The sequence below is a fragment of the Podarcis melisellensis genome (genome assembly GCF_964234715.1).
Source record: "Podarcis melisellensis genome assembly, chromosome: 9".
Taxonomy (NCBI): domain Eukaryota; kingdom Metazoa; phylum Chordata; class Lepidosauria; order Squamata; family Lacertidae; genus Podarcis; species Podarcis melisellensis.
Genome location: NC_138541.1, coordinates 35,672,751 through 35,699,306, shown reverse-complemented (window position 1 = coordinate 35,699,306; position 26,556 = coordinate 35,672,751). Strand labels below are relative to the sequence as shown.

At 39.7% G+C, this 26,556-nt stretch overlaps 1 protein-coding gene across 5 annotated transcripts in view; it reads left to right on the top strand.

Moving 5' to 3' along the window:
- INPP4B (inositol polyphosphate-4-phosphatase type II B) overlaps positions 1-26,556 on the top strand; it is a gene marked incomplete at its 5' end in the record, with an annotated part of 263,717 nt that overhangs the window by 127,875 nt on the left and 109,286 nt on the right. For all 5 annotated transcript variants that reach the window (XM_081925958.1, XM_081925959.1, XM_081925960.1 and 2 more), the window contains 2 exons: positions 5,146-5,264; positions 8,900-9,016. In XM_081925958.1, the coding sequence (XP_081782084.1) occupies positions 5,146-5,264; positions 8,900-9,016 (236 nt within the window). The remainder of the gene's footprint in view (positions 1-5,145; positions 5,265-8,899; positions 9,017-26,556) is intronic.

The following is a 26,556-nucleotide window of genomic DNA, read 5'->3' as shown; positions in this document are numbered from 1 at the left end:
TTTATTTTGATGGTTTGTGTTCTAATGGGGTTCTGTTCCTCAGATTACATCCATTATTTTGCAAAGACGCCCTTGGCTTCATCAGGGAGTTCTACTGGTGAAAATATTTTCATGATTGCTGGGGGGTGGGGTTGTTGGTGTTACTTCTTAAAATAATTTTTAAGTACCTAACATTTACTTTGTTCTGTACATAGTCGCTGCCTGCAGCCTTACACTCTAAAAGGTGTAGGGACGTAGGTGGCGCTGTGGTCTAAGCCACTAAGCCTCTTTGGCTTGCTGAACAGAAGGTTGGTAGTTCGAATTCGTGCAATGGGGTGAGCTCTCGTTGCTGTGTCCCAGCTTCAGCCAACCTAGCAGTTCAAAAGCATACCAGTGCAAGTAGATAAATAGGTACTGCTGCGGCACGAAGGTAAACAGCATTTCCATGCATTCTGGCACTCATCATGATGTCCCATTGCGCCACATGATTTAGAAATCTGTCGTGGACAAACACCAACTCTCTTGGTCTGAATTGAGATGAGCGCCGCACCCTATAGTTGCCTTTGACTGGACCTAACCGTCCAAGGGTCCTTTGGCTTTTACTCTAAAAGGTGTGGCTCATATGGAAAAAAGGAAGGGAAGGGAAGAGGAAATGAGCAAACTCAGGTTACAAAGCAGTTCTGGGACAGAAACAGTTTCGGAGGGAAGGAGTCAAATGGCAGCTGATCTCTCAATGAAGCCAATGGTGAGGGCTTTGGTAGGTTTGGCCAACAGTTACATCCTTTTGGCATGTTCCTTTCATTTTAGAAAATTAAACAATATAGCTCACAGGTTGATTGTCTAAGCCAAATTCTGAAGGTTTTCCCCCTGAGACCATAGAGTCTGTATTCAATTGTCTTAGCTACATTTATTAACAATTGAGGTATGTTTAAGGAATTTTATGGGTTTTATGAGTAAAACTCTCACAAAAGTCTCTCCATGTGCTCCTTTGCTATCATAGTGCATTACCCCTGGCCTGACAGTGGGTATTGGCTATGGGTACAATAGGAACACTTTCTCTTTCGCTGCCCTATAAGGTTGGAAATACCTCTAAGAATCCAACTGGGAAAATTCAGAACCAGCAAGACCAGACTGCCCTGAAGGACTGGAAGAAATTCATGATATATTTGAAAGACATTTGTAGTCAATTGACATTGCTTGTAGGGTTACAAGAAGTTTTGTAAGGAGAACTATATGAATTACTGCAAGGGAGGACTAAGAAGGAGTTTGTTTAGGATTTGGATTTTATAGCAATAAGTATAATAATAAAATGCAAAATTAGAAAGGAAGTTAGAAAGTCATCAGTTGAGGATGATGGAAGTCCTAGACTGTGATAGCCAAAGGTCTGTTATGTTGTTTAAATTGGGATGTTATGTTTGGAAAACATGTATATAAAATTGTTCCAGAATCCTTCCCAGAACCCTTATGTGTGTTGCTAGCACTCCTTAAAATCCCTCCGTTTTCACATGAAGGAGCACATCTGAGTTAAAATTTGGGGTGCTAGGAATGTTTCCCATGGAAGAATTCCCAGCTCCCTGACAACTGCCTGCAACAACCCACTGCAACTAGGACTGAGCTAGCCAGGAAAAAGAGCAGTGTTTTATTGCTTGCGAGAGTTCCATCTCCCATAGGTAACTCAACATACTGCTGTGCTGTGTATGAAGTTTACTAAACCACAAAGATGAAGGAGGAAGAAAACCACTCCCTCTTTTCCTTCCTGTGGTAGAGGCTGGTGACCCTTCTGCACAAAAGCAAAAGCATTTTCAGCTTATACACAAGGCAGTCAGAATCCAAGCCAAGGTGGAGAACCTGTGTCTTTCCCAGGTATTGTTCAACTCCCATCAGCCCAGCCAGCATGCTCGATGGTCAGGGTTGTCATGAGCTATAATTCAACAACACCTGGCAGTCTACAGGTTCCCTACCCTGGCCATATAAGTGGCTGTTGATTGAGCAGTGCCTTAAGTGTATTTGAGAAAGTAAGTTTACTGACAATAACTTGCCTAGAAGTATATTTAATATTTTTTATTACATTGGGATAAAACTGACTTGTGAGCCAACATAGAAATAAAACATTTTAAGCATGGTCAGTATTTTGCTATGAGCAAATAAGTGTTGCTTGACCTTTAAACAAACTGAAACAGACTATGACATTCTACACAGGTTGCTGGGATCAGAAACCTTTTTTTGAGTGTGACATTCAGCATTCACATAGGCCATTGATTTGTGGAAGATGATTAGTGGCTTGGCAGTTTTTATTGGCCTTGGGATGAGTTTTTTATCTGACATTCTAGGCCAATTAATGAGATGGCAGCTTTGGGCTATCTTTATTACCTTCCAGCCTGTGAGCAAATTATTGGAGCTTCAAAGAAATGAAAATGTTAAAATATTAGTGATTTAAATAAAATTGCAGTTAATCTTAGAATCATAGCATCATATGGTGGTTTGAGCAAATTCTGTTCCATGGATTCCAAAGAGCATTTTTGGAAGCACTGATGATTGTTTATGGGCTCATCGTTCTTGAGAAAAGCAGGTGGGTGTCTTCTCAATTATGTCCTGGGACATAATTTTCTTTTCTCTGGAAAGACATTTCCTATAGGCCCTAGGACAGGGGCCGGCAAACTATGGCCCGGGGGCCAGATGCGGCCCACCAGGCTCGTAAATCCAGCCCATGGACCCTGCCACCCACTTGGTCAGCCCACGTGCTGAGCTAAACTGGCGCGGCACGGCGTTTCCTTGAAAAGAACCCACAGATGCCTCACCGCACGGAGACTGACTTCTGTGATGCTGGCATGGCTTCGGATTGGCTGCAGGAAGTCTTGCCGCCCGCTTGCTGAGGTAAACCCAGCACGGCCATGGACACAGAGGCCGGTGGTGGGTCTGGGCCGCACCATGGGCATCGTGATGGGCATGTTGCGGGGCTTCAGCTGGAGCTTGGCACACCTGCTGACCCTGCATCTGGTGCTTGGCTCAGCACTGCTGCTGGTGGCACGCTCAGCGGCTGCGTTGGAGCAGCTGTAGGGTGAGCTGTGCGCCACCTGCCCAGCGCTCTGCGTGCGCGGCCTGCCCCCCAACTCGGCCTCGAATGACAGACCGTAGCATGTGGTGCACGCTGCCTGGGAGCTCCACGGGGACGGGCCAATGAAGCGGGCGCTGCTTGTCAACAACACTGGTGAGTGGGTGACACTGAGACGTGCTCTTGAGCGTGTGCAGAGTGCGTTCCTCCTCCAGGTCCAGAGGTAGCTGCGGGACCAGCTTGCAGGGTATATTTTTAAAAATATAGTCCGGTCCCCCACAAGGTCTGAGGAATAGTGGACCAGCTCCCTGCGCTATTAGTAAAATGTTATGAATATAGATAGGAAAAGACAGCTACCAAAACCACTGACTTCACCAGTCTTCCTTTCTTTTATTTTATTTGTCTTGTTTTGGAACCATTCACTTAAATGTGCTTTGACATATCACAGATAAGTGGCGAGATCACAACAGGAAACAGTTTCAGGCAAGTCCAGTTGAAAATGCATAGTATCTCCTCTTATTTTGGATGTGATAAAGCATTCAAGCAATGTGCCCATACAGTGTCCTCTTTCCATATTGTGACTAAGCTGAGTATCTGAATCCATCCTCAGTTTGCACAATCATGGGACTTATTGTATGGTTTTCTAGAATTCAAATACACTAAGCAATCTTAATTTGCTTAGTTTTCTGGACTCACAGCTTGCGTTGAATGATTGTCTACTGAGTGCTTCTTGGCTGTTCCTGGAAAGCTGGTCACAGTTCCTCTTGCACTTCCTGTGTCTTGCACTTTACACAGTAACCTCACCAGGCTGGTCAGATATTGTACCCATGTAACTTTAGGTTTAAAGTTATGAGGTGTAGCAGGGAGATTCGCCCCCTTTATATTAACTTTTTGTAATGTTAAATCTATATGCAAAAACAAACAATTAACTCCTAAGAAATCAGAATCTTTGGGGATACCTTCTGTGGACATTATGAGAATCAATAGATTGTTTGGCCACCCAAGGATATAGTTGTAAGGGTTGCCCCATGGTTGGCTTAGTTTGACCCTTTTCAGTTTTTTTGAGGGGATGGGGTGGCTCTCTGTAAAGCTTGTAACTATGTGTGTGATACATCTGCTGGACTGTTAGCTGTCCCATTCACATCAGTAGGTGAGTTATTAACAGTACAGGATTTTCCCCCTACTGCGTCAAGAGGGGTGGAATGGAGAGTAGACCTGTGGCGTTACCCACTTAAAAAAAATAAATGAATTGCTTAGTTGTTCATGGGAAGGGTTTGTTCTCTGAGCTGTTGAATAAAACTCCTTCTATAGGGTAAGTTCAGCAGGTTTCCTCCAGTAACTTATATGCTGAGAAATTGCAATTTCCCCTTAAACAGAAGCATCACCTTAAGACAGTTTACCTGTAACCTGTTCAAAAATAGAGTTACAGCTGCAGTGCTACTGCATGTAATAAAATTGGCAACACACTCTGTCAATTCCTGCCATTTGTGTTCTCTACTGCTTTAAAAATGGAATCTTCACCCTGTGATTAGCCCTGCCAAGAAATTTTATAATGTCTTACTGGAGCATATAAATCAACATAGCCGGTGGCAGTATTTAATTTGACTTCCCTGAAACAGTCAAGCACGATGCAGTTTGTTTAAATAAAAGGTGACTAAGTTGGGGTGTCTGAGAATGATTTCATGGCAAATTATTTGAAAGCTTACCCATCAGGATACTTGGGTGTGGGGGCTGAAATTTGAATTACTGTGTGTGTAAATTTGCATATATGAAGTGTGTGTATCTGTGTGCGTGTGAACATATGCACATACATGAAGTGGGAGCTTAGTACATTCATATGTAAGAGCTGAACCAGTTCCACAGGAAAGCCTTGCAGGAATTGCATAGATGGTTAGTGGAAATGAAAACTCAATTTAGCTTTCAACATGTGACTTCCTATTTCTGTAAGGTACTTCCAAGGGACTTCCTCTGCTAAATCAGCTGAAGCTTTTCTGCAATTTAACTCTGAAACATAGCTCAGTCTGCCTTGCCACAGAGCGGTGTGTTCACTTTGATTTGTTTTTACAGAGATTTCCCCCCACTTTCCCTCCCCTTCCCTCCTGTGCCATTTCCAGCATGTAAAGATCTAGTGGCTCCAACTCGTGATCGAAAACTGAATACATTTGTGCAGATCACCGTGGTTCAACCTGGAGAACAGTCTTCAACACGATATACAAGCACAGAAATTGTGGAGGTGAGCTCCTTTCTTTGTTCGATCAACATTAGTCATCAAATGCTAAGTTTTCTTTTCTCTCTTAAGCCAGTATAAAGCAGGGGAGGGGAGGGGAGTTGCTGGCATTTGCTTATTTGTGAAACTTCTGCTTCTGCAGAAGGAAACATAAAAAGTTGTTTGGCTTTTCAGACACGCTGCAAAATGCTCTGGGGAACTATTGCTTCTCCTTTGATGTTAAGACACAACCCCCCCCCCCCCCCAAATGTAGAAGTATTTTAAAATATGGAGTTTCTGCGAAGAAAATGTTAGCATGCTGTATGTTTGCAATGAACTATGTCATCCGAAACACAAGGCTTTGTGCTTCATGAAGAATGCGTTCTACGGTTTATACTGATAATATTTGTAGGCATAACTTTCTGCAGCAAACATTGCCTGGTGTGGCTTTGCCCTGGTGACTTTTGGCTTTGTCTGCTTCTTGAAACAAGAGTTTACTTTTTGTTACCAAATATTCGTGTTAAGGAGTTTTTAGGATACGTTGTGGAAGGAAGCAGGTTTTAATTCTGTGAAACTACATCCGAATTAGCTTCTCAGTATTAAAGAAAGTTTCCTGATGCATCAAAGGAATGCTTTTTGAGCAGTCTTCCGGCTGCAAATTTAGCTGTCGTGACTTGAACTGCTAGCAGTACTAAAGCTGTAACTCAAACAGCCTGCAACACAGCAGGGTGGGCCTTGTGCAGACTGTTTTGGCGTGTTGCACTGCATTTGTTGTAGCAGACTGTTCAGGCATCAGTCGAACCCTTTCCTATTACAGTTTAGAGTTGGCTGACATTCTGCACAGAACCCTATATATGTTCAAATTCTGTATTTTATTTTCGTGTATTCTTCCATTTGTATGCCACCAGTATCCCTCAAAGGAGGCTAAAAGCAAATTAAAAACAATACAGCTGAGTGGGATTTTTTTTTTAAAAAAACTTTATTGATCTGCAAGACCACTATGCAATATCACAAGACTACTTTGCAAAATCCCATCTTCGCGCAAGAGGGTACTGCTTCTTAAGACATACAAAGCCCCTGTGCTTGTGGACAAGTAGTTTCGTGCTTCTTTTAATCACAGCATGAAGTAAACACCTTCAGTAAGAAAAATACACAGCAGGGGAAGACGGCAATGATAAAACCCTGACAATTACAACTCTCAAAAGATTTGGTGAAAACGGTTTCTTTGCCTAGGAAAATTGCTTGTAAAAGAAGAATGTAATGTAGGTGGGAGAAGGAGAGTAGAATGGCTTGCTTGAGCTCCTGCTAGCTTATAGTATCTTGCAGGAAATGCATGGCTGGCTGGCTGGCTGGAACCCTAAACAAGAGTTCTTCTGTTATTGTATGGTATTGGTTTATTGCAAAAGTCTGTGGCAAGTTATAAATAAATTTACAGTATTGGTATTCTTTTTTATCACTTTCATTAAGAGCGAAGCAGCTGTTACATTTATATCTGACCTCTCTGCATAGAGCTTTAAGATGAAAAATGTGGTTCAAAAACATATATTTGAAAATACTTAAATACAAAAAGTTTTTTTCAAACTTCTTCCATGATGGTAGTGTTACTGCAATTTCTTTTAAAAAGAAAGAGAGAGGGAGGGAGTGTGGGGAACCTTTTTCAGCCAGAGGACTGAAATCCCACCCTCTGGGACATGGCCAAAATGGGCAAGGTCACCCCCCACATATATACATGTGGACATGCATATACACACACATGCATTTTAGTGATTAAGGATAAGAAGTAACACCACCTTACACAACAGAAGCAAATATTAGGTTGTTTGCTTTCCAGTGTTATTTCCAAGGTCAATATTGAGTAGCTGAACAGTCAGTAGGCTAAAGAATGGAGTACTTCTGCTTTTACATACCCTAAGTATCTTATGAGTGGAAGAACAACAATTAACTTGAAGGAAATGTGGTATTTGGCACCAACAAGCTAAGTTCTTCATTCAAAATTTATCCTGCCCTTCCTCCAAGTTCTTAAGAACAACATAAATTCCCTGCCCCAGTGTGGTGTAGTGGTTAAGAGCAGTGGACTCGTAATCTGGGGAACCAGGTTCACGTCCCTGCTCCTCCACATGCAGCTGCTGGGTGACCTTGGGCTAGTCACACTTCTTTGAAGTGTCTCAGCCCCACTCACCTCACAGAGTGTTTGTTGTGGGGAAGGAAGGGAACAGAGAATGTTAGCGGCTTTGAGACTCCTTTGGGTAGTGATAAAGCGGGATATCAAATCCAAACTCCTCTTCTTCTCTTCTTATGTTTACAACAGCCCTGTGAGGTTGGTTATGCTGAAATGTATTCACTGACCCATGGCCACATATTCCTTTTGGGCTGAGGAAATTCTCCCTCACTGAAGCCCAACACTCCAGTTGCTACGCCACACCGGCCCTGCTATATTAAACATAAAGTATCATTTAAAATAATATTTTTAAAGCTGATTCTGCAAAACTTACTGAGCACCATCCAAGGTGTAGCCTTTGGTGCTGGGTCTAAAATCTCTTTTAAAGTCATACTTCCTGCCCTTGAAAACTCTAGTTCCAGCCAAGCTGTGGCTTTCTACACTTACTTTACTCAGTGGTGAGGCAAAGGCATTCATTGCATACTCAAAGGCACTCTCTTTTACATCGCTTGTTCCATGGCTAAGACTTGGGTGCTAGAAATAGGTTCTAGTACTAAACCCTGATAAGCCTAGCTGGAATTATTTCCATCATACTACAAGCCTATGCATTTCAACTATGAATCAGTTTTTAGTTTAGCTTGCATTGTTGAGAAAATACTTCTTAAAATGAAAAGGTTATTGATTTTATTTTTTTTATAAAATAGATAAATCAAACATTGTTCAAGCTATGCCTATGCCTTTGCCAAGATACTAGCCTTGAAGGTCAAAATGTCATCTGGTCATTGTTCACAGCCTGTTTCTGCCCTGCTTCATAGCCAAACATGTGGTCTTGATTTATTTTCCTGACTTAAGGATTTTTGCTGCTCTTGTGGAAAGGCAGTCAAGTTGTACAGCGCTTTCTCTCTGCTAGTCCCTTGCAGGGGGTTACACTGGATAACCCTCATCTTCCTTTCCAACCCTGCAATTCTATGATTAACCATACATGAAGATAAAAGGCATGAACTTGGAGGGAGACATGAAGCTCTGTATATGAAGCTGGGAAACTTGGTGACTCCAGCTTACGGTTCCCACACAGCTATTTATGGCCTTGCCTAGTGCTTCCCATATTTTCAGTTCTTTTGCATGAATTGTAACATGTGACTACTTAAATGAAGTGCATGTGAATTTATATGTCTTGGATTATGAATGAATGGCTGAATGGCTGTTCCTAATTAGAGGAGTACTGCTTCGTAGTATACGGTGACGCAGTTGCCTGGGGTGGTTTGTGGTCATGAACTCAACTTCTGTATCTCAAAACGTCTCTCTTTATACTGAGTTAAATGTTCGTGCTATTACACTTTGTATCTCTGGCTCTTGCAGTTGGCAATCCAAATCTGCCTTTGCTGCATCAAAAACTCTTGCCTTTGGAGATCCGATGGCTATTGTTTCATTGACCATAGCTGACTGTAGCATGGCACACAGCTGCTACCTTGCTAAATCTGAGTTATGTGCTTGTGCTATGCAGGGAACAAGAGACCCACTGTTTCTGACTGGTGTGACGTTCCCGCCGGATTACCCTATCTATGAGGAGACTAAAATAAAACTAACAGTCTATGATGTCAAGGATAAATCTCAAGACACGGTAGGTACCTTGCTGCCTCTTTTGCTAAAATATGCACAGCAATATGACTGATCTTTCCATGAGTTTATTTTGCCATCCATTTGATCCTTAGGTGTTTCAACTGTTGCTGATTGTATTGAATTGTTGTTCAAGTTGCCAGGAAAGAAAGAGTTAAGGTTGTGTGTGGCTTTCCTCTTAACTGTGTCTGGCAGCATATGGAATGGATTGAGATAAGAAGGGTAGAAAGAAAATAACTTTTCTCAAAATATGTTACCGATCATAGAGTTCTAGTCATGTAAGACCTGAGTTCCGAAAGAAACAATAATCAAACTGGGCTTTAATTATTCTCATATTGAGACTTGTATTGTTGCAGCCCATCTGCCATCAGTTTTTAAAATGTTTATGTATTACTTACTAAAGAATGTATACTTTATAAGACTGGATTTTGTATCATCTACACACACACATTAGTAAGAGGAAATGGAACAGGAATTGTTTACCAACATATATCCAGCAACCCAGTTACAGTTTGTCTATATATTCTCATGCAGAGTTTTCCACCCCAAAGGTTTGACAGTGCTTAATTTAAAAAAAAAACATTCCTGTGTTACATTTTCTGCTCCCCCCCCCCTTAAAAACAAAATGCTTTGCATTTGTATTTAGTTTACCTGCTATGGATTATGAATGGTTAACACAATATTACATATTGCATTAATAATAGCCAAGAAGATATTTTGTTCACTTGATAACTTTTCAGAGGTGCGACATGTTTAAACTTTGAAGTTGCATTATTTTCAGCGCTTTGTTACTGTTTTTAGATAATTTTAAAAATATCCAATGACTTCCCTTCTTACCCTTCCGTGGTTCATTTTATTTGTCATACATTCCTGCATATTTTACTATAACCATTCAAATCAGTTTTCCACTTTTACATTCATCAAAAATTATTTACTCTGTTGAATTTATCTTAGTGCTGCCAGCATTTTCAGATGTATTTAGTTAATTTCCATATATTCAATAAACGTTTTCCACTCTTCTTTTAATATACCGTATTTTTTCCATGTATAAGATGAGCTTTTTTTCGTCTTATACACAGGTAGTTCTGAGGGGGGGCGGGCGAACGGTTTTTGGGTGCGAGCCCGAAATTGTAAGCAGCGATTGGCCACTTGATTGTTGGGGGAGAATGCCGAAAATCACTCACCCGCCAGAACAAAGCGCAAGCGCGAGATTGAAAGTGGCAATTGTAAGCGACGCAAGCAGTTGTGTGGTGTGTTCTGGCGGGTGAGTGATTTTCGGCATTCCCCCCAAATAATCCTCCTCCAAAGCTTAATCCACCCTATTTTCTAAATTTTGAGGTGTCATGGGGGCGTCTTATAGAGGGGAAAATACGGTACGGTTTTTTTGCTCTTATTCTATGTGTTAAATCTGCAAGTTCTGCGTATTCCGTCAACTTAAGTTGCTAATCCTCTTTATCTGGACCTCGCTCACTTTCCATTTGGGGGCTAACAAAACACAGGCCACAGTTGTTGTATACATAAATAACCTTTTCTGACACCTAGGAATTTCTGTCTGGGTTATTCCCACCAAATTGAACTCTGGTTTTTTGGGGAAAGTAGTTTTGAACAATTTTTTCAATTCATTATAAATCATTACCCAATATACTTTAACCTATTTACATGTCCACCACATGTACAAAAAGGTTCCCTCCACTACTTTACACTTCCAACACATATCTGATTCTGTTTTATAAATCTTAGCCAACCTACTTGGAGTTAGATACCATCTATGAATCATTTTCAAATAATTCTCTTTCAATGAATAACATGCAGTAAATTTCAGGTCGCTTTTCCAAAGTTTCTCCCAGAGGTTAAGATCTATATTGTGTCCTATATCTATTGCACAGAGTGTCACTGAAGCTTTAACTAGCTCGCCTTTTGTTTCCTATTCTAATGAAAAATTACTCATTTTAGGCAGAGGTTTATCCTTATTTTGTAAGAGTTCTTTTTCAAATTGTGAGCTTTGGTCCAGAAATCCATTCTTTCTATCTAATTTAAACATGTTGTATACCTGGTAATATTGCAACCAATCCATAATGTGGCTCCTTAAGTTTTCTATTGATTTTAGTTTGGGTCCCACCCTGTAAAATCCAGACGTTCCCTGTAAGTTGCCCATTGTCTGTCCATATTAACTCTCTTAATTATAATTGCTTCAATGGGAAATAGCCATTTTCAGATTTTTTATATTTCTCCCAGACCCTATACAGATTCTTCCTAAGAATGTGGTTCATAAAACTCTTACAGATTTTAGCCTTCCCATACCAAAGACATGCATACCAGCCAGATTTTAAATCATGACCTTCTAAATCTAAAATGTCTGCATTGCCCAATACAATCCATTCTTTTAACCCACACATACAAGCTGCCTCATAATACAATTGCACATCTGGCAGAGCAAAGCCTCCTCTTTCTTTTGTATCTATCATTATTTTATGTTTAATTCTTGGCTTTCCCCCCGCCAGATGAATTTAGAGATATCTTTTTTCCATTCTTTGAAGCAGCTTTAATTATTTACAAGTGGGATTGATTGGAATAAAAACTACATCCTGGGAAATCTATTCATTTTAATGGTGTATTATTTCCAGTACTTTGAATAATTAGAATAAAGGTCTTGATTTACAGAAGTGCAGCTATGTTTTTTGCAAATATTTTTAAAGGAATTGTTACAAAATTAATATTAAAAAATAATGCCATAAAAAGTCCCTTGGAGTGGGAAGGTTGTGAATGAGAACTCAGATCTTCAAAACTAGGAAATACAGTGTTAATTTGACATTTTGGAAATCTCCTTTTAATACCTTATTATTTCGTACCATTTTCTGGGCCTTCCTGGTGGTAGTTAGGAGCAAGTCTATTATTTGCTAGTTAATTGAAATATTATTTGTTCTCCTAGTACTTGGTAGCCACTTGACATCTGCCCTTGAAACACAGAAGGGGCTACCTGGCTTATGAGGGGGAGGGTTGTGTTCCTGTCTCCCCTGAGAGTTCTGAATCCTCTTGACCTGACTCGTGGACCCTTGACACAGGTTTCTCCTCTGTGATGTTTTGTTCTGAAAACTGTTGGTTCCTCCAAAGAGGATTTCTCCAGCTGAGAGTCCTTTAGCCTCCAAATTCCAGGGTGCTTCCCAACTCAGTACTATTCATCAGTATTTACCACTTTTGAACATTTGATGGTGCAATTTACTGTCTCTCACACACAAGCAAACTAACTTCATTCACACTTGATTTTGTGGAGCTTACAGCTATACAGTGGTACCTCGGATTAAGTACTTAATTTGTTCCGGAGGTCCGTTCTTAACCTGAAACTGTTCTTAACCTGAAGCACCACTTTAGCTAATGGGGCCTCCTGCTGCTGCCGCTCCGCCGGAGCCCGATTTTTGTTCTTATCCTGAAGCAAAGTTCTTAACCTGAAGCACTATTTCTGGGTTAGCGGAGTGTGTAACCTGAAGCGTATGTAACCTAAAGCATATGTAACCCGAGGTACCACTGTACTAGCTGTAATATTATTCTTATTACCAGTGGGGGTTTTTTCTGTGGGAACGCAGGGGTACGCATACCCCTAAAAATTTTGTGAATCTAAGTTTGGCCATATCGAGGGGCAGTATTTCAATATGAGTAGGAAAATGAGAGTACCCCTAAACATTTTTTAAAAGAAAAAAAGCACTGCTTATTACTAACTATTGATTAAGTAGTTGATACCTCCTAATCTGCATGGTGGAGCAGAAAGGTAGAATTCCATAGACTGCCAGTTCAAGTGCTGAGATTAGAGGTGTCAGAAAAATAATGTCTGCTTGGATGTACTTGGCCACTGGAATTCATTCAGACCTTGTGAACTCTGAACTGCCATTCTGTTACTGCCGTTCCAGAGCAATCAAGGAGTAGACACCAGGAAAAGTGACTGAGGCAAAGTGCAACTCTCTGACTTTTGGTCTCTTGCTAGCTTTGCTTGTCCCTGCCCTCTCCCTGAAGGGTAAAATAAGGAGGAAGGATAAAAAACAGCATAGCAAGTAGTTTGCAAAGAGTTCTATGAAGCTAAAAATAAAAATTTTAAAAAATCATTTGCTCTACTTTATAAATGTTACATCCTTTCAATATTGAATTCCTATCAACAAGCTCTCCCCTTCTAACTGGTTTGCATCTTTTAAAAAAACTTCCAATTATAGCACTGAAGCCCTTTTTAAATTGTGGAAACAAAAAGTGCATTGGGAAATATGGAAGTGAATAACTTTGGTAAGGAAACATTTAAACTGAGTTTTGAAACCAATCCAGGTTGTTCAACTGCATTCCCCAGTGGGCATTGGACTATATAGTATATCAGAAAACCACAACACCATTTGGCACAAGTTGCCTTGTCTACTAAACCACCCCTAGGCTTGAAAGCAGTGTTGTAGACAAGGTTTGGAACCATGTTACTGGATCTGTCTTTGGCCTGTTGACTGAGAAGATTTGTGGTTTGAAGAATCTACATTTTTGCTAGAATCTAAGTTATAGTTCTTCACATCACCTAGGTGTTCCATGTCTGCCTATGATTGGCCCCTTGCTTCACAATGGAACACAACAGAAAGCTTGTGAAAGCTTCAGAAGTTCCAAAGCTAATTTTTGTTTTGCTGTTGTGAAGTGGAATACTTAATCTCATATTAATAGTTCATTTTCAGAAGAATGTGAAACTTGTTCTTTTCAAATTTATCTGTTTATTGAGTGCTCACTTTGATTTGTTTCCACAAATCAGTTTGTGACACTCACTGTTTATTGAGAATTCATTTCTTTGTATGGAGGTTATATCAGATTGCACCAAGCAATTGCTGGCCCATACTTATCTGTTCACTTTTCTGTTCTGCAGAAAGCCTGGGTTTCTTTCAGAGAGGAGGCGGCAGATTTGATGCAGGAGAGTGACAAATACTTGCAATTTTGCTCAACCTAAATGTGCAAGTATGTGATTATATTCCACCTGCAAAACAATGACAGGCGAAAAGCAACTTCACTGATGAAACCTATCAAAATTTAATTTTTCTTCTTCTTCTTCCCCTAGTTCTATGCCTGCTTGGCATTCCCTGCTCCTTTTTTCTTTTATCTTCCCTCAAATAATCGAGGCTCAAAGTATTGGCCTTCACTGCTGAATGAATGAATGTGTATTATTATGGCCAAACAGCCAGCATACTAAAACCAGAATTTCTACATAGTTCTTTACAAAAACGATAAAAATGATCAGAGTGGAATTTAACAATCCCTTCTATGATTCTTGGAATGTACAGTGGTACCTCGGATTACAGACACTTCAGGTTACAGACGCTTCAGGTTACACACTCCGCTAACCCAGAAATAGTGCTTCAGGTTAAGAACTTTGCTTCAGGATAAGAACAGAAATCGGGCTCTGGCGGTGCGGCAGCAGCAAGAGGCCCCATTAGCTAAAGTGGTGCTTCAGGTTAAGAACAGTTTCAGGTTAAGAACGGGCCTCCTGGACGAATTAAGTACTTAACCCGAGGTACCACTGTATTGTATTCTGATTTCTTCTTAGCACTTCAGGATTATTTGTTTTCAAATACCAGGTGTTGGTAAACAAAATATAATTATTCTGACAATTTGACTAGAAAAATCCATTCCCTCTTCCTTCTGAAAGTTACCGTCTCCGTTCTTTGCCATCTATTGAAAGGTCATACATTTTTGCTCTGTTCATCTTGCAGTGTTATGAAAGGACTTTGCACTATAGGGAAAAAATGACATGTGCTGGGCACAGTCCTTCAGCTGAACAACTGGAACAATAAAGTAAGATATAAATAAGCTATCTTGGTCTGAACACTTTTGAGGGGGTAGCAGCCAGTTTCTGAGTGGTGCATTGAGTCACTCATTGTATAGACTGCTACACAGTTAGAACAACGCGTATCTGTGTGCAATGGGAGATTTGTGTCATTTGTTTTGAGGCTTTCCTTATATCAGCTGACCCCAAGGCCTATCTACATTGCATTGAAACAATAAAACACAATAATAATATAACAAATACCACAAAACATTAAAACAATATCAAAACAGCAGAGTGTAAGAGAATTTTAAAATCCTGATCCACTTCAGTGTTTGACACAAAAGGATAATAGAGTAGGTGCTTGGTGGGCTTCCTTGAAGAGCTGACAGAGATGGGAAGCCACAGGCAAGAGCACCCTCTCCCTGGGTGGTTATAACTCCTCACTAATGGAGAAGTATTCTATGGGCAGCCAAGGTATTGGGAAAGATGAGGAAGAAATGTGGCTAACGTGCGACCCACACAGCTACAAACTGCTCTAGTCCTGCTAGGCACCAAGCCTCAGGAGACCCAGCAAGGCAAATGAATGGAAGCCCACGAGTGAGATCCTTCAAGTGGGATTTATAGGAGTGATCCCTGATCAGAATTCGAGCCCACTGTATTCCATTCTCCCCCACCCTGTGCCCTTTTCTTCTTTCTCTCCCTAGCAGTCTGCCAGTATTGCTTGTCTACTGAGCATGCCCACTAAGTACTTTGGGATGTTTTCCCCCTTCTGTTCCCCCAATGATTGTTTGGTACATCTGTAAACCTTGTGGTTCTTCCAAGCTTGCTGATATTCCCTGTTGAGTGTGGTTGGTGCCATTTTGACTACATAGGCAGTGGAACTCGCAACCTGATCATTAGAAGTGAAGAGAATTGTGTCTTCCTAATCAGGGACTGAGTAAGCCTACTTGTTTTGCTTCCTGCCTATGAATTTGGGGGTGAATTGGAGGATGTAGTGTGAAGCAGAATGAAAACTACATTATGCATCACAAGTTGTGTACACTCCTGCTCCACGAGGCACTATTGGTTTGTGTTTTAATTCGACAGGATTAAGAAGGAAAATGGATCACTACATTTCTATCTCTTCTCCCTGAAAGTTTGCAGAGCATTTCCTTACTCCTTTTAGTCAGTTACCTTCTTTGGGAATATATCCAAATGATGTACAAATAAGGCTTTTCAAATGAGGGAGCTTATGACTGATTTGGAGGGAGAGATTAGTTCCTTCCAAATGTTAGGTATATTAATTTTGGAAACTATATAAGATATTTTTATGCATGACACCTGGCAATATATAAATGTATATTTTTAGAGACAGATGTGCATATAAATCTGCATATCAGTTGAGTAGGATAAATGAACTTATGTCCAATAGAAGGGGGCATTTTTTAATTGTTATCAGTAAAGCATATTCATTTTATCTTAGCACCATACCAACAAGCACTAGAACTCAAATTTTCAAACTTTGCTCTAGAAAGCCTGCTCCCCTTGAATTGAACTTGAAAAATATGAGAGAGAGAGATGACAGCAAATATTTGTCAAGCTGTATAATTTGTTTTCAGGTGTTGCATTTGACTTTTACTCAAAGGAAACCCATGGAAATTAATGTACCTAAGTTATTACGGTCATTATTAATTTCAGTGGATCTACTCTGAATAAAAGTTAGTTGAATATGACCAGCTTTTTAGGCAGTCATAGCTGCTCCCAAAGAAACATGAGTGCTATGGTTTGTAAAGAGTCCTGAGTGCTTCTAGGGGACCTTTATACCCCTCACAGAGCTATATTTCCCAGAGTTACCTAGGAGGAGGAATTGAGAACTGTAGCTTTCTGTGGGAAATGGGGTGTGTGTAACAACTCTCAGCACCCTTAACATAGTACAGTTCCCAGGATTCTTTGAGAGAAGCCATGATTGTTTAAAGTGATATGATACTGCTATAAATGTTTAGTGCAGGTTGGAGCCCTCATCTCTCTGTCTCTGTCTCTGCCTTTGTCTCCTGCTTTCCTGTGGCAACCAGATCTGGAGCAGCTAGATAAATGTACAAATGAAATACAGTCGTACCTTGGATCTCAAACGCCTTGGCTCTCAAACAAATCGTCTCCCGAACAATCAAAACCTGGAAGTGAAACCCAGAAATTTTGAACAATTTTCGGAAGCCAAACGTCTGTTGCGGCTTCTGATTGGCTGAAGGACACCCCTGCAGCCAATTGGAAGCCGCGCCTTAGTTTTTGAACGGTTCCGGGGAGTTGAATGGACTCCTGGAATGCATTCTGATCGAAAACCAAGGTACGAATGTAGAAGAATTACTAGTCCAGCATCCCATTTCCCATAGCAGTAAACCAGATACTTCCTGAGAAACCCAGAAGCAAGTACTTTGTGGTGTACTGCCTCTCAACTTGGAGGTTGCATATAGCCACTGTGACTGAATGCATAATGGACTTTTCTTCCTTGATTATTTCCAACCCTTTAGGAGACCTATTGCATTGTTGTTTTATTTGCATATGTTATGGATACCTCACAAGAGCCTCTGAGCATAACACTTCTTCAATGCTTGTTTAAATTGTTTACTCCTTCTAATGGGGAGAAAAGGGATTTCCTTACTTCAGCTCTACCAAGCTAGGGGAGCAAGAGATTTTATCTGAGTTTGAAAGAGATGTACCACTCAGTATGGAGTGGCTAACCGCTAGCTTGGTTATTTGATTCATTCCAGAAAGTGGCTTGGTTTACGTTTTGTTCTGTTCATCACTGAATTGGCTACATTCCTCTCTCTCAGCTGCAGAAGGAACTTGAAACACTTAATGTAATTTTTACTGCTGTGTATAATTGGTTGCATATGTCTTTCTTTGTTAAATGCCCAGTGGCCTTAATGTACTATTCACCACACAACAAGAACCATTTCAAAGATTATTTGCCTTGTGGTGGTATGCACTCCACAGGTAGCTACACTTTATACAGCTCAAGCATATTATGAGTTGCCATTTTTCTTCTTCTGCTATTTGCCATCTGTCTAATGCATAAGATAGAAAGCCAACCATAGGACTTAGTGTTTTCAAGAGGCACTTGGTGAGGTTCATATGGCTATTACCACTGTAAAGTGGGTAGAATACAGAAAAGGCATGGCACCTGTATACATGGATTATGCTTTAGCAGCAGCTGCTAAACAAGTTGAAAGCCAGATTCCATGAATCACTCAAAAGCTATGTATTCAATGCTTTTTTCTGGGGGGGGGGGGTGCAGGGGTATGCATACCCCTAAACATTTTGTGAATCTACGTTGAATTATGGTGCTGGAGGAGACTCTTGAGAGTCCCATGGACTGTAAGAAGATCAAACGTTTCCATTCTTAAGGAAATCAGCCCTGAGTGCTCACTGGAAGGACAGATCATGAAGCTGAAGCTCCAATACTTTGGCCACCTCATGAGAAGAGAAGACTCCCTGGAAAAGACCCTGATGTTGGGAAAGATTGAGGGCAAAGGAGAAGGGGACGACAGAGGACGAGATGGTTGGACAGTTTCTCGAAGCTATGAACGTGAGTTTGACCAAGCGGGAGGCAGTGGAAGACAGGAGTGCCTGGCGTTCTCTGGTCCATGGGGTCACAAAGAGTCGGACACAACTAAATGACTAAACAACAACAATTTCAATATGAGTAGGAAAATGAGAGTACCCCTAAACATTTTTTTAGAAAAAAAGCACTGTATGTATTCATCGGAACTTACTTTCAAATAAGAATAGGTGGTATAAGATTGTGGCTGTGATTTAACAATACTGATCACATTAAGTCTGTAGGGTTGGGGGTTTTTTGCATTTTTGTTTTATTGTTCCTAGATTAGTCTTGCGGGTGCAATGGAAAACCTTGCTCCTTCATATTCATTGCATTTGTTCCTCTTTTATTGAGAGCTCATAAAACACCACATTTAGAAGAACATGGGGAATCCTCAGTTGCTCACCATCCTGCATAACACTGCTGTCACCAGCAAAACTGTTCCCTGTCTTCCATCTGTTGCATCTTCTCTCCAACTCCCTATGGAGGTGTGATTGTTCAGAGTAGCAGGATTAGGCAAAGGCCCAATCAGCATAATGTTAAGGGGTGGAGAAGGCAGATCCAAATGATGTCTGGAGCTCATACAGAAAGACCACCTGCAGTTATCAGCAACAGAAATAGTGTTTGATAATTATTCTAAATGTTCTAATGGCAACCTCAAGTGTGATCCTTAGTTAACATTTCTTCAGTATTGTTGTGACACTGAATAATAATATCGACAGGACATTTTGACAAAGTGATAACTTCAAATAGTTATGTCTTTTGTTGTTGTTGTTGTTGCTGCTGCTGCTTAATGATGGCTGGAAAATGGTGGTTGTGGAGAGTGTTTCTAATTCATGTATTATTTAAACTTAGGAAAGATGCCCGTAACATTTTACTAGATTAATTAATTTTTCAATTTTAATCACCTTCCTCAATTAAGTTGTATGTCTATGCAGTTAAATATTGCATTATTTGATTAATAAAAAAACACAGCTTCATTATATTGAAAAAGAACTACTATTTCTGCTAACATTATTAATATGGAGAAGACATCCATTAGCAAATATTTAGTTTTTTTTTGTTTTTGTTTTTAAAAAGAAAAGTTACATGATCTATAATTAAGGTTGGTGTGTTATGCATCGTTGAGTGTTTCCTGGCTAGAGTTGCTGAGCGCATCCCTAATGAGCTTCTGTATGGAATGAGTAATGTTGTGACTGCACATTAATTAATGTATTTTCACAGCCAAAATAAATGTTCCATGTAGCTTCAAGTGTAAAAATTCACAGTTTGTCATACAGTTTATAGTTCACTTTCCCTCATAATAGTTCACTTTCCCTCATAATACAAAGAGGTGTAGGGCTTTTTAAAATACACAGCTCCTGATTTTTTGCACTTTCGAGGCAGACCTGAAAGCTCTTCCTTCTTTGCTTCTATGACTTGGGGTGGGTGATGTGAGAGTCACCTGGAAGCCCAAGCTACTGGTGTGGAGATCTCTTGTCCTGTGACTGAAATATTGGGGTTTGTAGGAACAGCAGATTCTTCAAGGTCATCTGTGATGCTGGAGTATGCTTCTGCTCCTCTGAGAAGGAGGAGAACCCAAGTTCTAGATCTGAGCAGGGCTGAACCCATAAAGAGGCCCACATCCACACCCTACTGATATTTGAAGTTAAGTCTGAAGGTGTCAGGAAAGAAGACTTTCTTGCTATATGAAATGCTCTCCCCAGACAACCTTGCCTGTCTTTATTTCTAAAGGGTGGGATATAAATGCTCTAATAACTGCATATCTTTTTGGCATGAGGTGAAGACTTTCTAAAAATTTGCCCAGGCGTATCAGCATGTTTTATAACTGGTTTTGTTTTTACGGCTCTGCTGGATTTCATGACTGCTGCTTCTGTGGTTTTAATATCTTATATGGAGTTTTATTGTACATGTAACAGTTTTTATTTTATTGTATACATTTCTTTCCTGCTCTTCAGTCCCAGAGGTTTCCTAGGTTAGCTCATAAGTAATCAATCAATAAAGCAGCCAAGTAAGATCAGAAACAAGTTACCTTTAAGAAGTTCAACAGCAAAATAGATGGGAAAAGACTGAGGGTTAGGCAAGATTAAAACATATATTGAAAGAGGATTTTTAAGGCATGGACAAATACGAAAAAGCTCTTTGCTTGTCACCTAAAGGACTTGGGATTTGGTTTCCGGCAAACGTCCCTTAGGAGGGCATTCTGAGCATAAACTTTCCTTCAAGCTTTAAACAAAATCTAGTAACTGCTTGCAGAATTGTAATAGAAGGATTTGAAACTGCTTTACGAGATAATCTTGGTGGCCAAATTTTGCTTCACTGTTGAGGCATACCAAGGTGCTACAGGTGAGGTGAGGAAGGCATTTTCACTCAGGTTAGAAAAGAATCTTATTCCTTCCAGCCCCCAACTCTTTGACTTGATCTGCTTTTATTAATTGTTTTATTTATTTAGGAACTTGCTTTCATGTGGTAGTTTGTTTACTTGAACATGCTTGTATTTGGAATTGGGCTGCTAGGCCATACCTTCTGTGTGCCCACAGAAGTGCCCCTGTTTCCATCTGTTAAATGCTGGAGGGTATGGAAAGAAGGAGGCCATGTGGCGTAGCTTAACTGTGATAGGAGAAAGCAGAAGTGTTGGGGAGGGTGTGGGAAAGAGAGAGAGCAACAAGAACAACTAGAGAACAACAAGAAACTCCATCAGAAGTTTTGGATTATTTTGGGTTGGGGATAGGGTTCAGAAAAAGGAAATCCCGAATTTATATTGTGTTTTTTATTTCCTCTCAAGCTCTATTCCGGCCACTCAACTTTTACATTTCAATGTAAGCTGAACCTTTTTTCCATTCCTCTGATAGCTTTGTTAAAAATAAATGAGTCTGAAATGTGGAGCATACATATATTCTGTATGTACCTTCTGTTGTAATCCACTCTGATTCACATCATATTACCAACTATAATTATGTAATAGTTTAGCACTCATCAGTTTTACACATACTAAATAATAGCAGATGGTTCTAGATGGCTGGCACTTAGTCAGACACATGAAGATTCACTAAATGATGTTAAATGCCAATGTTTCCTAACAATTTTATTTCACTTTTGCATGTTTTTTAACACCAGAATTTTTTTTCCAGAAAGAGTTCAGGGAATTGTGGCATAGGCCTTTTCTCTAGTTTAACTTAATATACATATTAATTTGTTCAGTTGCATTTCGGCAAAAATAATTTCCATACCATTTACTCTGATACATCAATTGTCTTTTGAAGAGAGCCTTAAACTGATTAAAGAAATTCCAGTTGATTTAATACCAATTTTAATTTTAATCAAACCTGTATATATGTACATTTTTTTTTTGGTTAAAACAATAGCTTGAGTTAGATGGTGTATGTCCATGTTGCGTCAGATGAGATACCCATTGTATTTTTAATAGGTGTGGCTGATTTTGTAAATGGCCTGATTTGACCATACCTGAATTGAATCAATATTAAAAACTTAATACAGTGGTACCTTGGTTCCCAAACTTAATCCATTCCGGAAGTCTTTTTCAAAACTAAAGCATGCTTTCCCATAGAAAGTAATGCAAAATGGATTAATCCGTTCCAGACTTTTAAAAACAACCCTAAAACAGCAATTTAACATGAATTTTACTAGTGAGACCATTGATCCATAAAATGAAAACAATAATCAATGCACTGTACTATAAAATAAATAAGACAGTAGTGTAGATGATAAAAATTAAAATTATTATTTTTTCTTACGTGCACTGATGATAGCCATTGTTTGGATGGGGGGAAGGGGAGCTTTTATACATTTCTGCAGTCACACAATCAATCAATCAATCAGTAGCTGAACAGAGTTCCACACAGTCACAAAAACAAGTCACAAAAATGAAGTCCCAAGCCACAGTCGCAAGTCAGTCCCATAAAACAAAGAACAAGTCACAGTCAAAAAACCGAAAAAGCCACACAAACAAAAATGCAAAAAATAGCAAAAACAAAAGCTCCAAATATCACCTCTGTGTTGTGTGGGTGCTCAGGACTCAACAGCTGACAGACTCAACAGGAAGCCTCTGATTAGTAGCGGGGGACTTAATTTACAAACGGAATACACTCAAGGCAAAGTTCACAAACACCTACTTCCGGGTTTGCAGCGTTCTATTTCCAAGTTGTTCATAAACTAAGCTGTTCTAAAACCAAGGTACCACTGAATGAAGCTTTAACACTTGTTTAACTACATTTGGTTTCAAACATAGTTTAACCTGTGTTAAAGTTACAGATTGAACAGGTAGTTTAACTGGGATAGGAGAGGGCAGAAGTGTTGTTTGTTCTTTGATCCCAATACAGTATGAAATCTTAGCGACACGCAAGCAGGCTCTTTTTGTTCATCCTAATGTTTCCTGTCTTATATATCAATATCCTATGTCATAGACTTATTTCCCAAAATGAATTCTTTATATAGCAAAACCGGATTTAAACCCCACTGCCCTTCTTAAATTTATTGCAGGATTTCCAGAACTTCTTGGCAGCCACACATAACTGCAAGGTTTTCCTTTATTTATAAAATTAAACCTTCTCCCAAATGTTTGTGCATTAAAATAAGGTACAGTGATGAGAAGAGAAAGTGAAAACAAAATTATCTAACATACATAGACTACAAATCTGCCTCTTGGGGGGAAATAGCATGGAAGTGGAACAAAATAAAAAATGCCAATGGAAGCATGCTTCTGTGACACAGACCATAGGTACTAGTAATGATCAAATTAATCACCCCTCTTATATAATGCTAATATGGCTCAAGTTCTGTTTTGCTGCTGCGAATCAACAAAAGGGATGGGGGACTAACCATGGATTTTGGCCTTAAAATATCTCGTTCCTGGAAGGGAAAACGGTCAGTGGAACTCAAGTTTGGTCATTCAACAGTTTATGTTTCATATCTTGTTCATTTCCAATAAAAGAAGAATCACTAGCTTTGCCAAAGAAATCAAGAAAAATATGTTTAGTGTAAAGCACATAGCAAAATGAAAAATTATACTTACCTATTTCAGATAAATTTTTGACAGCCACTTCAGTCAGTTCTTCTTCATGGGGTAGATGTGCTTGAAGTAGATTAACCGATATACAGTCTTACCTTGGAAGTCAAACGGAATCTGTTCCAGAAGTCTGTTCAGCTTCCAAAATGTTCAGACAAAGTGTGGCTTCTGATTGGCTGCAGGAAGCTTCAGGAGCTTCCTGCAGCCAATTGGAAGCCCGTCGGACATTTGGGTTCCAAAGAATGTTCGCAAACCAGAACATTCACTCCCAGGTTTGTGGTGGTCAGGAGCCAAGATGTTCAACTTGCAATGTGTTTGGGATCCAATGTACGACTGTATAGGCTACTAATTTGGACTGGTTATTTGAAGCATATATTTCCAGTCTTTAGCAAATTGCACTAGTTTACCAGTCCACTTTGTAGCACGATTCAAAGTGCATTTTCTTCCCTTTCAAGATCAAAACAGCTTAAGAGCCAGTATACTTTAAGGACCTCACATAAATGTTCCCAAATCTTCCAGTTTTCCTGTATTCTAAGGTGAGTCCAATAACATCCAGGGAGATGGCCTTCTCAGTACCAATACCCCAGTTCTGGAGCAAACTCCCCAAGGAGGTATGAATGCATTGAACTTGATACCTCTCTGTCTCCTGATGGAGAGCCTTTTTTATTTGCCCAATAATTTTTACAATCTCTTACCTCTTAGATATAATTTCAATCTGCCGATTTTGTTGCTGTGACTGACTGCCCTGTGGGTTTTATTAATTTCTATAAATTCAGATTTAATTTGCCATTTTTTAGCTCTGTAAACTGTTTTGGGGAAAAAGAAAGAAAGATAATACATTCATGTAGTAAATAAGTAAATAAACATGTAAGAATATGTTTGGATTCAGTTTCACCTTTTTGTGCAGTGTTCTAGCATGAGATGTAAAACTTTTTATGTGAGTGGAAGACCCTTTTCACGTGGGGGAGCGCCCCTTTGGATCCAGTATTCCCCCCCAAAAAATCAAGCATTAAATTTCAATGGATAGTGTAATTCTTAGTAGGAGTAACTCCAATTAGAAACAGTCTTTCCCTTCTATAGAGTATATAAATATTGGGAAAATATAATCTGTTTTGTGATGCTACTGGCAAAGTTGAGACATAAATACCAGCAGTACTACTGCAGCATTTTGCCATTCTTTACAGAGAGATGCCAGCTAAAAGCCAAATCATTCTGCATTCTAGCAGAGGAGACTTGAGGGAATAGGTTCAGTTGCAATTGGCTGTTTTCCATTCTGCATAAATTCAGCCTGCCTCTCCATTCAGGAATCACTTTAAAGACAACTGCTTTAACTATTAACTGTTTAAGTGTGTGCTCATTTGGAGGGTGCAGGTAGAAATAGGAATGATATTAAAACCAATAACTTCAAACCAGCAATTTTGCTGTTTTAAATTGGAAAAATGGGAGGAAGCAGAATTTATACAAAGGTATATGTGGTAGAATATATGACTGCCTGATTATGTTAAAGACAGAAGTCACACACACCAATTAGTATTAAAGAATGGAGGCTACATTACTTAAACCAAGTTTATTATAGGTAATACATGTTCCTAGTTGTCCATTAATGAAGTTGGAGATGCAAAGAGCTATGCTTGATCTTTGATCTCTGCAGGAGAGAGAGATAAAATGAAGATGTATTCTGTCCAGAGATGAGAGTGAGAAGAAGGGGGAAGTAGGAAGTTAGGTCAGAATATCAGTCTAACACGTTAGGTCAGAAAGACAGTACAGGCAGATTTGACATTCCTCTATGTTTGCTCCCTGTCCCCCACCCCACCCACACCATCAGCCTTAATACAAGTTGAGTTGCATCCCAACACTTCCAACATTATATGGCATCAGGAGGGAAGTAGATAAATATGCATCTCCCTGATAAAAGTCTGATTTGCAGGCACAGTAGGATAGTAGCTTTGCCAATTAAAAGGTATATCTACATCAGAGGTCCTTGGTACACTCACTGAAAACTGTGTTGGTGTAGATACGCAATTGGTGGTGTTTCTTCCAGAGTGAGGCTTGATCCAAGATGTGTTGGGGTGTTTCTAGGTGACCTTAAATCTGTTGGTTCCCTGGATCCCCAGATCAGGCCCCTTAACCATGCTATCCTGAAACTAGTACAGTGGAACCTTGGTTTTCCATCATCTTGGAAGTCAAACGTTTTGGCTTTCGAACACCTAAAACCTGGAAGTAACTGCTCCGGTTTTCGAATGATTTTCGGAAGCCAAATGTGCCACATGGCTTCCGTTTTCAGTTTCCCTATTGTATTGAGGCTTCCATGTTGAGTTTTTGGTTTTCGAACGTTTTGGAAGTTGAACGGTCTTCCAGAACAGAATACGTTCATAAACCAAGGTTCTACTGTATAGTTGTTTTTTGTTAACCACTGGCAAATAAAAATGCCTTCCAAAGCATTTAGTAAGAAACTCCAGTCAGACCTGGAAATGGTGCAGTGTTCACTAAGTTTCCCCCTCAAAAAACCAACCCTTATGCTGCCTCTTGTTGAAGATAGAAACTCCTGAGATCTCAGGTGCTTGCAGTATGGTAGTGAGAGGCTACAAAATCTTTGTGTTCTTTTTTTGCAGATTTAGGGTGGGAGGGTCCCATTCAAAACTAAAAAAACCCCATGCCTGTGGCTTAATAGTTTGCTCTCACCATCTTTTAGTTGAGGATCCTGAATAGCATAGTTTTGATAGTGCTATGGGAATTGTTTGCTAAAATTTCATAGTGTAAAAGTCTAAATAGCCTTTTTTCACAGCAGTGGAGAAAACTGTTGACAATGTGACATCCCTATTAAAATGTGTGTTGAATAGGGCTCCATTTTCCTTTTCCTTTTTTCTTAAAGGAAGTATAGAAATATTTTGCTTTCCACAGAGTGATTTGGTGACAGCTTTCTTTTCTCTGTCATCTTCCTCAGGGGATCTTTCATTTTTGCATGAAAATAACTTTATCTTTTAAACATTGAATTCAAAAGTCCTTTTGTCTGGTTTTTGTGAATACCAGCTTTAATGGATGATTATGTAGAATGTGTCTGCTAGGCACAAAATTGCTCAAAGTGAAAATAATCTGGGATTTTGTCTCCTAAATGCTCCCTCAGCATCCTGAGAACTTTAAAACAGCCATATTTGATCAGACAAAGGATCT